Below are 12,012 nucleotides of genomic sequence, written 5' to 3' on the forward strand. Positions count from 1 at the left end.
TTTGCTACTGCCCTAGGGCTTTCTTCTCTCTTTCTCATGCTTTGCCTCTTCTTGCACGCTTTGATTGTTGTTAGTTCAAGAGGCGACGATTGTTTGTTCTTCCTCCCCCTTTTGTGGATTGTTTTCTCTTGGGATTCATTGTGTGTAGTCTCTCTTAGGAGTAGACTTGGTTAGGGACTTCATTAAGTCACCTACCTTGCTTGTTGCTTTTTCTTATTTCTTATTATATGCTTACCATGTTCCCTTAGGTTGGTGACTTCAATCTTCATTAAGATTAGTCACATAGAACAACTTAGGTTGTAATCTATGCATGATAACATAGGTAGAGATCCCTTATCCTTGACCTTAGGGCCACTTGTAGAATAGAATAACTTAGATTAGAGAATAGGTTAGTCCCCCCTTTGTTCATTCTTTTTTCTTTTCAACATTAAAACACTAATAAAATAAAGATGCGAATCACATTAAGAAAGTGATAGAGAAATGAGTGGAATTCATTCCCTAATTTGTTTCTCAATCACTTAGTGGCATAGAAATGAGTGGGATTCATTCCCTAATCTGTTTCTCGGTCACTATTTAATGGGAGAGAAATGAGTGGGATTCATTCCCTAATCTGTTTCTCAAACATTAATTAATGGGATAGAAATGAGTGGGATTCATTCCCTAATCTGTTTCTTGAACATTATATAATGGGATAGAAGTGAGTGGGATTCATTCTCTAATCTGCTTCTCGATCATTATACATTTTTATGTGATTCTAATCGCAAAATAAATTCCCCTTAAAAAACACTCAACCAAAAAAACACTTAAAACACTTAATAAAGGCTCAAATTAAAACAAAGTGACGAAGTGGTGCGAAACCTTGTATTGGGTTTTGTTCATCATGTAGTTACATAAAAAACACAAACCCAAGATTCTTTTCTCCTTAAGAACAAGTTAAGTCCATTCCAAAACTAGGCGTATAAGTCTCCAAAGGTCGAGCATCGTGGATTGTGACCTTAACCTCTGTTCAACTAAAAAACACAAAACAAATGGAAACTATGGAGCCGAACTACGGTCGCTCTGATTCCTGAAGAGGATACGTAGGCATTGGGTCGCGGGGCCTAAGCGAGCACACTTGTAAATAATTCCTTCTTTTCCCCGTATTTCTTTTGCATTCATTCGCATTTAGGTTTAGACATAGATACACCCTTTAGATAGAAACAAACATAGGTGGATACCATCGAGTGCGATGGGCGTGAGGGGTGCTAGCACCTTCCCCTTGCGTAACCGACTCCCTTGCCCTGTTCTCTGGTCGAAAGACCTTGTTCTTATTCTGAGTTAGGTTTCCTGATATTCCTTTCCCTTATGGGATAAATATATTAGTGGCGACTCTGATCCATTTTTCGCGGTAGCGACACTTGGTTCTAATGATTGTTTCTTAATATGTTTCAGGGACTGATTGCAGTTTTTGAAGAGTTGTTTGAAAGAATTGAACATTGATTATGCTTGAGGCACTTGTATGCGAATTTTAAGAAGAAGTTTGGTGGAGGAGCATTGATAAGAGACTTGATGATGGGAGCAGCCAAGGCAGCCTACCAACAAGCATGGACTTTGAAGATGAATGAGTTGAAGGCTGTAGATCCAAAAGCTTGGGCATGGCTCATGGCAGTTCCTACAAAGTCTTGGTGTAAGCATGCATTTTCATTCTATCCTAAGTGTGATGTGCTTATGAATAACATAGCTGAATCATTCAATGCCACTATTTTGAATGCTAGAGATAAACCTATATTGACCATGTGCGAATGAATTAGAAAATATCTGATGAGTAGGTATAGTAATTCTACTTTGAAACTAGACAAGTGGCCACACAAAGTGATGCCTATTCCCAGGAAAAGATTGGACAATGAGCAAACACAAAATAATTTTTCTTCTAAAACTTTTAGAAATTAATCTTTAAACCATTACACACAAAAAAAAAATTATTTATAAAAGCCATACCATATGCTCAATTAACATGTTATAAATATAGTAAAATATTCATTTTCTATTAAAAAAAACTTTTATTTTTTTATTTTTATTTTTTGAAAAAACCCTCCCTCTTCTCTATTTTTAACAACATGTCTTAATATCATAGATGAAGAAAATATTAAATACTCTAAATATACAACTGAAAAGGGTAAATTTAAAAAATATTATTTTAAAAAGGCAGTATTTTTTAAAATATGGAAATTTCTTATTTCATCCTATTGGGTGAAAAACACTATAGAATTTCAAAAATACTCTGAAAATATATTTTCGGTACGCATCTTTTACAATACAATACAAGTTCAAAAGCCTATCTACCCTATTTTAAAGAGAAAACAAAACTGAAAATGTACTTCTGATTTGAAACCCGAAATGCATTTCTGGTTCACACCCTGTAAGCAGATAGGGTTTATGTGGTCGATAATATCCTCCAACTATATATATATATATATATATATATATATATATATATATATATATATATATATATATATATATATATATATATATATATATATATATATATATATATATATATATATATATATATATATATATATATATATGGGAGCATATCAAGTGAGAGCATTTTTAAATGAGAGATGAGAGGAAGAAGTATCAACCATTGGATTCATCAAGAAAGAGAAATTAATAGCCTCATTAATGTATTAACATTCTCTCTCTTGATGAATCCAACGATTGATATTTCTTCCTCTCATCTCTCATTTAAAAATGCTCTCACTTGATATGCTCCCATATAACGTATCATATGGGAATGACATTTTTATGTGAGAACATGAAAATGAATCTGAACCATTAGATTTTAAAATAAATGGTGGAGATTATGTGTCAATATTTTTTTATATCTCCTCCATCATTTATTTTACAATAGATGTGAATGAGATGTTATCTCTCGTCACCTGTTGAATAATAAGCCATGATTCCACTATCTCCCAACACACGATACTTTTTGGACAACAAAACATAAGATGTTTATCATCTTCTAATCCTTCTCCACAAACACCACAATTGGTCGGGCATTGAACACCTTTTTCTATCAATTGTTTTCTTGTTGATACATAGTTCCTACAAAGACGCCAAAGAAATTTTTACTCTTGGAAGACTTTTTATTTTCCAAAGGAGTTGTCAATTCTCACAGACCCTCAAATGATTTGTTTCAATAGTCTCTTCTCTACAATAACTATGGGCACTACGAACTGTATACATGTCATTCTTAGACTTCAACACTATTTTGTCCACCTGGAGTGATAAGTGGTTAAGAAAGATGTGTCTATGTTACATTTGAGAGAACCAACAAAAGGCTTTTTCCAAGTATTGTTCATAGAGGTTTCATTTTTGATAGAGCTACTCACTTGGAGATGTTGACCATTTCTACATTCCAATAGCAAGTAAGAGGCACAATCACAAATTATTTCCGCTGACTCTTCAATATGGTTCCAAATACGATTATTTCAACCTTTCCAAATACTCTAAATAATGGCTGATACTAAAGTCTGCTCGTCTTGACTTGAATCTTGTAAAAAAAGAGAAAATAATATATGTGAATGAGATGTTATCTCTCGCCACCTGTTAAATAATAGACTATAATTCCACTAGCTCCCAACACACGATACTTTTTGGACAATAGAACACAAGGTGTTTATCATCTTCTAATCCTTCTTCACAAACACCATATTAGGTCAGACATTGTACACCTTTTTCTATCAACTGTTTTCTTGTTGGTACAAAGTTCCTACATAGACGCCAAAGAAATTTTTACCCTTGGAGAAATTTTTATTTTTCCAAAGAGTTGTCAATTCTTACAAACTCTAAGATGATTTGTTTCAATAACCTCTCTTCTATATAATATCGATAGGCACTATGAACTGTATACATGTTATTCTTCTCAAACATCCACACTATTTTGTCCACCAGAATAACTTCAAATAAGGGAGTTTTAAGTACTTTTTCAGCTCCTACTTCTCTAACAAGTATCAAATTAGAACTTCACAATTTACCATCCTGATCCATCAAATTATAGAGCTTCAAGTTTTTTACTATCGACATGAACGACCAAAAATTTTCCAACGATAAACTATCATACAACCAATTATACCCCAAATCATAATAGATTATTCCGATCCAATAATCCACCTATAACCTCCTCGCACAACAAACTTAAAACTTTAAATATTTCATCACACATAATTGTGGTTATGTTCAATAGTTGGCTCAAGAAAATCACATCTAAGAAAATATTTAACACTAAATAATAATAGTAAAAGAAACTATTGTACGGTGAGAAAAGAAAAAAAAGTTTGAATGGTGTTTGATTATGGCTTCCTAAAAACCCGAAACCGAATTTCTCAATCACAGATCTCAATTCTCAACTTCGTCATCCATGTCGGTAAGTTCTCTGCAATTTCCTTCTCTATAATTTCTTTCTTCATTTCGATTACTCAATTAGGTTTCATGATTATTCTGTAGATATTAGCAACCATGGATTTACCTACCATTGATGTGGACCTTGGACCTAACAAGATTCAAGATGAAAAACAAGTAGGTCCGTTGTTTCATTGCGATCTTTGCGATACAGAAGTAGTTCACAAACTGGCTCAAATGTTCCTTCCAGGATTAGCTTCTGCTTGTGTTGATAACACAACCGGAGGTCTCTTCAAAACTCCTGGTTCCGTCACAGTTGATTTGAGAAAGGAAATGATCGAATATCTTACCATGAGAAGTGAGTCATTTGTTGCTGAGTCAGTTATCTTGCAGGATGGACCGGACGGTGAAGTCTCCGATCATCCGTTCGATATTATTTCCAATTTCGTTGACGATTTTGCCGGTTCGAAAAGGAATTTCTTTAGCCGTGTTTCGGCCTGGCTTTTGAGCGAAAAGAGAGAGGATAAGATCGATGATTTTATTCAGGAGATTGATATGAATGGTTTTTGGACTCTTGAAAGGAGAGAAGTGATTGCGGAAACTCTTCTTAAGAATGTTGATTTTAAGAATTTATATCATTGCACGGAGAGTTTTAATGTTGCTCAAGAGCTTAACAATCATGTTCTCGCTTGCGATTTTAGACCTCTGATATGTCAGAATCAGGGATGCAATGCTAGGTTTTGTGCAGGTCTTTTGAAGAAGCATGATTCGGCTTGTCCTTTCAAGATTATTCCGTGTGAACAGAGGTGTTCGAGTAGCATTATGAGACGGGATATGGATAGGCATTGTATAACTGCGTGTCCGATGAAGCTTGTGAATTGTCCGTTTTATGCAGTCGGTTGTCGGTCTGCGGTCGCGCAATGTATGATTGAAAAGCATTGTTCGGATGACTTTGAATCTCACTTGTGGCACTTGCTTAAAGGCACCTACAAGGAAGTGTCTGGGGACGATCTTCAACGACGGGTCGTGCAAATTGTGCAGGTCAGTCTATGTTAAGATTAAACCATACTTTAGAAATGTTTCTGAACCATTAATTAATAACTGAAAAAATTTAATGCTAATTTGACTGGAGATGTGTAGGTAGTAATAATGAGGTTATATGAAAAGAAATCAATGTGGATATCCAAAGGATGGTCATTAATAGCGTAGCGTATAAGTCTTATGGGCACAAGATAAGTTTCGGAAAGGCGCTAGAGCGCATAGATTCCGACCTTTATTTGATACCACAACGTAGCTATTAAACATTTTTGTGGTCATTTCATTGGGAAGAGTCACCCTATCTCTGTGACAATCAATATTCAAACTTTTGGTTTCTTGTGATAGGCATCACCAAGCAGCAATTTATCAAGGGCTCGAGATGTTAGATCTTTGACCTTCATTGTCAAGAATATCGAATCTACACTAGGGCCTATGGAGATTACTGTTGAGCAGAAAAACAGTGAAGAGAATATTACAAAGAAAGATGATAGTGATGACACCAATACGAATAATGATGGTGAACAGAACACGCAAGCGTCAGATATGGTTAGCTCATCAGATAAAGCCGGAATAAGTGACATATCTATGCATACTGCAGACAGTACTGTCAAGAGTGAAGAAAGTGAAAATGTTCGCATTGAAGAGAGGATGCAGACTTCAAATATCACAAAGCTACCCGATGAAGCTGAAACTGTCAATGTGAGGGAAGGCGTTACACAGAATTACAAGGAGAACAACGACGCTACTGCTAGGGAATTTGAGTTCAAGGGCAACGAAGAGGATACACAGACAAATAAGGAAAGATTGGCTGAAGAAATCAGTGCCGCAAACGAGGACTATGTACATAATAATAATAGCATAAAAAATGGACATATTGAAGATAATGATAATGTACCAAGCACACAAAATTCCAACATGGAAACAGCGGGTAATGCAGAAAATAATCTCAAGAACAAAGATAATGTACAGAGCATACATAATTCAAATATGGATACAACAGGTAGTGCAGAAAGTAATGTGAAGAACAAGGATACTGAAGATGATAACTTAAAATAGAGCACACAAACTGCAAAAGTATGAAACATATCATCTATCAGACATATATACTTCCAATACAGCAGAGTGAAATTCACAGTATAGACATATATACTTTCAAACCAGTTCATCACATGAAAGTGAAGATTGAAATCACTTCCAATAATGCTATCCTGCTGAATCTTTACAGGCAGAGAAAGTTTTTGAATTTGCAAGTAATGTACATGCTGGTTCATTTTTGCTTGAATCTTTATTATTTTCACACTGACTAGTTAATCATTTCTGTAGAAGACAAACATCTTCATGATCGTTCAACTGCTTTAAAGTGGGGGAACCCTTTTATTCTTGTTGCATATATAATGACAGTGTACAACTTTTAGATCAAAGCGATAAATAGGCATTTGCAATATGAGTTCTTTTTTTTGCAGCGTTATAACTTAATTTATTTACTAAGTTGTAGTACAGCTTAAAAAAAGTTGAAAGTTTTAATAAGTAACCTGTTTATTGCTAGAGTTTAATTCTACCTTGGATTAATATTGAACTCTCATTATACTCTTGATATATGCTACAAGTATAGGTACCAGAAAACTTATGCATTGTGCTTAGTACTGTGGCAACACTCAACTAAACATACATACAAATAAACACACAGAACAATGAACTGCCTCTCATTATACTCAAAAAACTTCTAATTTCTCTCTCCATTTTCTGTTGTTTTTCAAGCAATATAAAAAAATCTCTTCATTTTATATCCTTATTCATTATTATCTTAATATTTTGTCCCTAAAATGAAAAATTAGAAAACTCTAATTGATTTTTTTTAAAATCTTTAATAAAAAAGTCATTCAAGAAAATTATGCTAAAATCTACTAATCTATCTGCTGCAGTGCATAAACATATGAGACACCACACAAAAATAAAAAACATGAAGTTAAATTAGCAAGCGTTCATTTAATTGTTGTCGCTAAAAATCAGAATAAATTGGTAGTACAACAAAAAAACATTGAGGTGTCATGAGGGAAAGAAATTGAGAACATATATGTAGAATAAATCCTTATAAAATTTTCATCGAAAAACTTGGATGAAGTGCATAATAAAAGAGATAACAAAAGAAAAACAAAGTTGTAGTAGCGAGTAAATGCAACATTAAGCTCGAACTCCCCTAAGGCTAACCATGCGGGTAGATCCATCTCCCTGGGGACCCCTCAGTGCTGAACCCCCTTGACTCCTGCCTGAACTTTGATAGCCACCTCCACCGGTTCCTCGTCCTCTGGAATAGCCGCCACTCCCACCTGCTTGATTGAACGACAATGCCCTTCCACCATATCCCGCGCGTCCACCGCCCTGCCTTGTTTGAGAATAGGACAAGTCTTGCCACCTGCCACCTGAAGATGTTCCACCACCAGCAGCTGCGGCAGCATAATCCTGGCCATCCCTCCGTCTTGGAGGCAGATCCAACCCACCACCACCTAGCCTTGCTTCTGTAGCTCTTTCATTGCTCTCTGCAAGGATAGATAATTTCTCAGTCAACTGGAATGCCAAAGCCTGCAGTCTTGAGTGTTCGACATTTCGGAAAATAATGCACCCAGATGGCTGATCCCAGCTTGCATGAAGCTCCTCGTTGACCATCATCCTGCTGACAATACTATGAACACGAGGAAGAGAGAGTTCAAAAAAAGTTGTGAGCTGATTCACACTCAAGGAATCATATGATGAAGCAAAGGTAAATAGGTATGTTCTAAGGGCCTCCTCCTTGATTTTGTCCTTCAGCATTTCTAGCACGGTGTCTCGGTTTTTCACAAATTTCCATACGTCAAGAGAAGCAATAATGTCAAAGGCCTTGAGGAAGTCTCCTTTAATAAGAACCCTTGTGGCAGCCATAACATGATCCCTGACATTTTCAGGAGGACCCGTGAATGTTTGTTTCTCACTGACCTCAAGCAAGCGACGGAAATTCTTACTGATGATCCTTCGCTTTGCATCATGAACATTGGCTGCCATGTTGGGAACTTCCAACAGCATAGCAGATGTGAGATGCACAGATTCCAAGAGCTCGAGATTAATATGCATATGATATGGCATCTGCCTTCTTCTTTCCAACCTTTCCTGAAAGACAATTAAAAAAGATTAAACTATTATGTTGAACATAACTTTCACATTTCCAAGACAGATGAAAGAAACTAACTAGGGAAATATGTACTAGGAAGTAGGAAAAAAATTAAAAATTACAATAGACCAAAAAAGCAAACTTTGCAACAAAAAACAAAAGAGATGCGTTGTTCATGTGAAAATCAGCCGTAGTCAAATCAAATTGGAGTTTAATCTAGCCTAGTTGAGTAATACTATGGAACCTCAAAACTGATAAACCCTACTCAATACAAAGGTAATGATAAATATTGAGCCCTAACCGCATTTCAGATCAACATCAAATATTTTCGATGAAAAATCAAACGGGGATTTCTTTAGAGCATGGATGTCAGATCTATTAAAGTTATATCATTAAACATCATATGTAATAAGCACATATATGCACTTGACATTGACAACAATAACTACATTAGCAAAGCCATTATGTGAAACATTCATTTGAAAAAACAATGGATTTAGTACCTGTTCTGGAGTCTTTTCATGATAACGACTCTGTGAAACTCCTTGTGCGAGCAATTCTTTCACCCTTCCACCAGAATAGAGTTCAGCTAGACAGCCATGAGCTTCAGAAACCAGCCCAGCCCGAAAAGCACATAGACCTAACTGTGACATAGCCCTGTTAAAAAGTATCTGTGTTGAAATGTCCATGTGATGAACATTTTCTTGCAAATGACTCATTAGCAACAGATCACGGGCTACTGTGAACTCATCAAGAAGAGCATGGTGATATATATCACAAAGCATTGCGCGTGCTTTAGTGCGCTCATCTCCATATTTGTATATTAGTGATACTAATACATCCATTAAAGTCCTGCTATTCTCCGGGAAGGTGGGTTTCCGTGCTACAACCTCAGGAGTAACAACAAATGCAGTGGGAATTCTTGTATCCTCAAAACCTTTTGACTCCTCACTCTCCTCACCTGCATCTTCAGTCATCTCAGCCAATTTCCTCATTGCCTCATAAACTTCTTGAGATTTGTAGTAAATGAGTTCAACCCTCTTCAAGGCCACCTTAGAGGAAGCTTTGAAATCTCCAATCCTTTCAAGATATTCCTGGACATTCTGTGCAAGAACAACAAACAAGGGCTCATCCCTGAGTCTCTCAACATATTCACGTGTGTGAGGATCTATGCACTGCAGGCTCTTGAAAAACTCAGCATCAATTTTCTCTAAGAAAGCAACTAAGTTGCCCCAGACACGAATAGGCCCGTCATAATCAGCCCCTTTCTTAGTTTCATTCTCATCTAGTTCAACTGAATCATCAACCTTTATGTTTGAGTGCTGCACTAGAATATCGAGAATGACCAACATATTCTGTACACACTTCTTCCACACAGTGATGGGCATATGCCCACTAAGGCCAGGATTAACATCAAATTGGGCAGAAACCACGCTGAAAAGAATTTCCAGCTTCTGTGCAGGTGTTTTAGCAACTTTTGTTAGGAATGTCAGCTGCTCAACCTGTTCAAACCTTCCAGTTCCTTTCTTCCCCCTAGCCGCCACAACCTCTTTGAACTTCTTGTTAACAGTGTCCCACGTGATCTCACTAGGGTTTTTCATGAACTGCCTCTCCAAAAGCCTGTCTTTCTTGCTAAGCTTTTGATCCCAACCCCCTTCACCATCAGCATCAGCCTTCTCATCTTCATACTCAGCTTCAGAATCAGATTTCGGTTCCTGCTTCCGGAGCTGATCAGGCTCAATAATCTCACCATCACTCTCATATTCTTCATCAGACTCCTCCTCTTCATCCTTCTCCTCCTCACTCTCAGGATTCTCCCTGCACTTGTTAATCAACTCTTCATATTGCTTATTATTCTTCTTCAATTTCTGCTTCATCGAGTTAAACGCTTTAGCATTACTGCTACTCATCTTCTTTTTAGCATCCTTATTCGCCAAAGCCGCAGCCAAGAAATCTTCCAGCATCACAAGAGCCTTGATATAAAGATTAGGAACCTTCACCGACTCAATAACCCTCATAACTTTCTCGAGCTGCTTATTAATCTTATCAAAGCTCTCCTGCAAACTAACCCAATCATTGATCTTAGTAGCATTCCTCATCTGATCAACGGTAGAAGCCATTTCATCAAATCGCTTATCTTTCGCCGATTTAACAACCCGCTTCTGACCATCCTCATCATCACTGTCAGTTGCATTACCCTGAAGGTAGTAATTGCTTTTATTACCTTGAGTTGCAGCAGATTCAACTGCTGCATTTTCAATTTCCTCATCATAATCACTTTGTTCCTCCTCTTCTGAATCACTATCACCCTAAAATTCCAATTTCAACAAAAACAACAAGATGAACAAATTTCTCAATCGCATAACGCAATTAACAACAGAATGAAAAAAAATAGCATACCTGAGTCCAAAATCTCGAAGCCATGGTTTTTCAAAAGTTCTGAACAGCGTATAAGAAAGTAACGACGTTAGGGTTTTGGCGTAAAACAGCGAAACAATAATAATCTTATTAAGAAAATAAGAGTTGGAGAATTAGGGTTTTGGCGTACCGTTTTCGTGCAAATTCGTGCGCTTGTCTGAAAAATGAAGATGATGAAGAAGAAACCGCGGCTACTATCCGATTGAGCTGCAGCGACAAAGTCGATAACTGTGTTAGGGTTAGGAATATTGGGCCTTTATAACTCAATGGGCCGATAACTATAATAGGTTTAGTAGCATTTAACTTACACCCCAAAATTATACCTGACGCCCTCCAATTTTTCTTAATACCAAAATATCCTTTGTCAAAAACTTTTTCGAACAAACTTTCGGTACGAATTTTCTGGTAGTTCATTTAAAATTTTAGGTAAGATAATTTTTTTAAAAATTTTCAAAATCTACTATTTTGTACCGAAAATTTAGTTAAAAGGTAAAATTTTCGATAGTGTATTGAGTCAAAATTTTTTAACGACCAGGATTTTTTTTTGTTGATCTAGTATAGTCAATCATAGTCCTAACTTGTGGTGTCTTTGAGACAAGAATTTAAACCCTGATGTGGTGGATTTTGGCGATCAACAAGTTTCCTTTATTTTTAAAATATTTTGCTTGCTCACAATTTTCCATGTGTTTTATTGGGGACTTTAACTCAATAATTGGTGTTCATGATCATAGTGGTAATTTCTCCCCTGCTAGAGGTCCTATGGAGGAATTTGCTAATTGGTTTGATACAAATCATTTGCTTGACATCCCAACTTCAAGGGCTAAGTTCACTTGGGACAATGGTAGAAATGGAGTTAGTCACACCCAGAAGAGGTTGTATAGGACCATCTGCAATCAAGATTCGATTGATGTTTGTGCTCAAATTGCCAGCTCCACTCAAATAAAGTGTAGATCAGATCATCACCCTCTACTTCTGCATTTTGATAGTAATGAAGCTAGGATCGTCTCAATTCAAATTTCTTCATATTT

The 12,012-nt window shown here is 36.4% G+C and overlaps 2 protein-coding genes across 2 annotated transcripts; one reads left to right on the plus strand and one right to left on the minus strand.

The window, feature by feature from the left end:
- Positions 1–3,949: 3,949 nt before the first annotated feature.
- LOC131645209 (uncharacterized) lies at positions 3,950–6,886 on the plus strand. The gene is made up of 3 exons (XM_058915883.1): positions 3,950–4,411; positions 4,492–5,427; positions 5,770–6,886. Exons 1-3 carry the CDS (start codon positions 4,406–4,408, stop codon positions 6,478–6,480), a joined length of 1,653 nt encoding a protein of 550 aa, XP_058771866.1. The 5' UTR covers positions 3,950–4,405; the 3' UTR covers positions 6,481–6,886.
- A 600-nt stretch (positions 6,887–7,486) lies between these two features.
- On the minus strand, positions 7,487–11,233 carry LOC131645208 (eukaryotic translation initiation factor 3 subunit C). The gene is made up of 4 exons (XM_058915882.1): positions 11,115–11,233; positions 10,967–11,005; positions 9,070–10,875; positions 7,487–8,565 (listed from the first exon to the last, which is right to left on the minus strand). Exons 2-4 carry the CDS (start codon positions 10,988–10,990, stop codon positions 7,606–7,608), a joined length of 2,790 nt encoding a protein of 929 aa, XP_058771865.1. The 5' UTR covers positions 10,991–11,005; positions 11,115–11,233; the 3' UTR covers positions 7,487–7,605.
- Between the last annotated feature and the right edge of the window lie 779 nt (positions 11,234–12,012).

This window comes from Vicia villosa, linkage group LG1, assembly GCF_029867415.1.
Source record: "Vicia villosa cultivar HV-30 ecotype Madison, WI linkage group LG1, Vvil1.0, whole genome shotgun sequence".
Classification (NCBI taxonomy): Eukaryota; Viridiplantae; Streptophyta; class Magnoliopsida; order Fabales; family Fabaceae; genus Vicia; species Vicia villosa.

Excerpts from the sequence above, each read along its gene's own strand:
- LOC131645208 (XM_058915882.1), bottom strand. The coding sequence starts at position 10,990 with ATGGCTTCGAGATTTTGGACTCAG. Across the intron at positions 10,876-10,966 it reads CTTCGAGATTTTGGACTCAG|GGTGATAGTGATTCAGAAGA; the intron begins GTATGCTATTTT and ends TTGGAATTTTAG. Across the intron at positions 8,566-9,069 it reads ATGAAAAGACTCCAGAACAG|GAAAGGTTGGAAAGAAGAAG; the intron begins GTACTAAATCCA and ends ATTGTCTTTCAG.
- LOC131645209 (XM_058915883.1), top strand. Across the intron at positions 5,428-5,769 it reads GGGTCGTGCAAATTGTGCAG|GCATCACCAAGCAGCAATTT; the intron begins GTCAGTCTATGT and ends TTCTTGTGATAG.